Source organism: Aplysia californica, unplaced genomic scaffold (genome assembly GCF_000002075.1).
Source record: "Aplysia californica isolate F4 #8 unplaced genomic scaffold, AplCal3.0 scaffold00071, whole genome shotgun sequence".
Lineage (NCBI taxonomy): Eukaryota > Metazoa > Mollusca > Gastropoda > Aplysiida > Aplysiidae > Aplysia > Aplysia californica.
Window position 1 is genome coordinate 1230703 of NW_004797341.1, and position 1462 is coordinate 1232164.

The window sequence follows — 1462 nt, forward strand, 5'->3', positions numbered from 1 at the left end:
TTTTTTTTTCAATTAAAACTTCCAAAACTCAAGTTTCGAAACATATTTCAGAAAACATTTGAAGTACAAAGAGGTGGTCGTGAGGGACGACCTGCCCGATCATTTTGACCCCACGAAAAAATGGCCCAAATGCAAGAGCCTGACTGAGGTCAGAGATCAGTCAAACTGTGGATCCTGTTGGGTAAGGACATGTCATTGTGTACAGAATATTATAGTATATAGTGCGGGCAGAAACTCGTGGCACAACCAATCTTTAATCATCTCTTTTTCCGGTAAATCAATGTCCAAAATACTTTGCACAGCAGTTTGTATAGTTTTGTCTTAACTTAATCATATTTTTCAACATCAGTATTGAAGCTAGATTAAGATACTCTTCTTTATAAACTCATATAAAATACTTTAAATCTCCGTCATGCGGAAAATGGGGTTGTTCACAGCACTTCCCACTTCTCGCACACATTTTGCAGACGCATGTGGCCTACGTCACAGCTCACGAATGACCGTTTTTAGTGGGATAACTTGTTACAAGAAATTAATTTATAGTGAATAGTTTTTTTTGCACTAATGATTCTCAAAACATGCGTTCAATGAGAAAATGTCTCGATTAGAAGAAAAAAACGGACATGCTTTTAAAAGCGATATTGCCCCAGCTGCAAACCTTTTAAAATCTGTAGAAATCACCCACTTGGATTTTTTATTAGTATTAATTTTTAAAGGAATTTTCTAGTAAACAGCTATCAGTTGTTTACACGAATAATGATCTGCTGAGACAAAGTGATACAAGTCATTTCATAAAAGCTGAAGAGTCTATGTTTGATAGTTTAGGAAAATATTTGAAAGAAAGTAGCTAGAACCTAGATGGCCGCTGGATCCGAACAGTAAAGTTATACGTGCCTCGAGCATAGTATTAAACGCCTAGGCAGACTTACAATTCAATTCAACATCCAACTTTGAGTACAAAAACAAACAAACAAACAAACAATAACCCCCCCCCCACAAAAAAGAAAGGGGGGGGGGGGGGCGGGGTAAAACCCCAACAACAACAGATAAGAAATAACAAGACTCTATACTCAAACCACCACAGTCGTAAAGTATATATATATAATTTTCATGTTTCTTCAGCGTTCACCGTCGTTTTGACCCAGCATATGTATCATCAGCCAACCACAGCCCCCGTAGGCAGATTGTCGTCAAGGTAACTGAAGTCGTTGACGGGCAGCTTGAAGATGCGGAAATTGCTGGTGGTAGGGTCGCTGAAATTCATTTGTCCGCTGCCAGCGAGAAAATGGGGGGAAAGAGAAAAACTGTTATCGGTGTGTCTGTCTGTCTGTCTGTCTGTCTGTCTGTCTGTCTGTCTGTCTGTCTGTCTGTCTGTCTGTCTGTCTGTCTGTCTGTCTGTCTGTTTTTCTCTCTCTCTCTCTCTCTCTCTCTCTCTCTCTCTGTTTTGTACGCACGCACGCAC

General features: G+C 39.8%; 1 protein-coding gene across 1 annotated transcript in view; it reads right to left on the reverse strand.

Annotated features, from left to right (window-relative positions):
* Positions 1-1109: 1109 nt before the first annotated feature.
* LOC106011209 (protein yellow) overlaps positions 1110-1462 on the reverse strand; it is a gene marked incomplete in the record, with an annotated part of 15181 nt that continues 14828 nt past the window's right edge. The window contains 1 exon segment of the mRNA XM_013080017.2: positions 1110-1271. Coding sequence (XP_012935471.1) covers positions 1157-1271 — 115 coding nt within the window.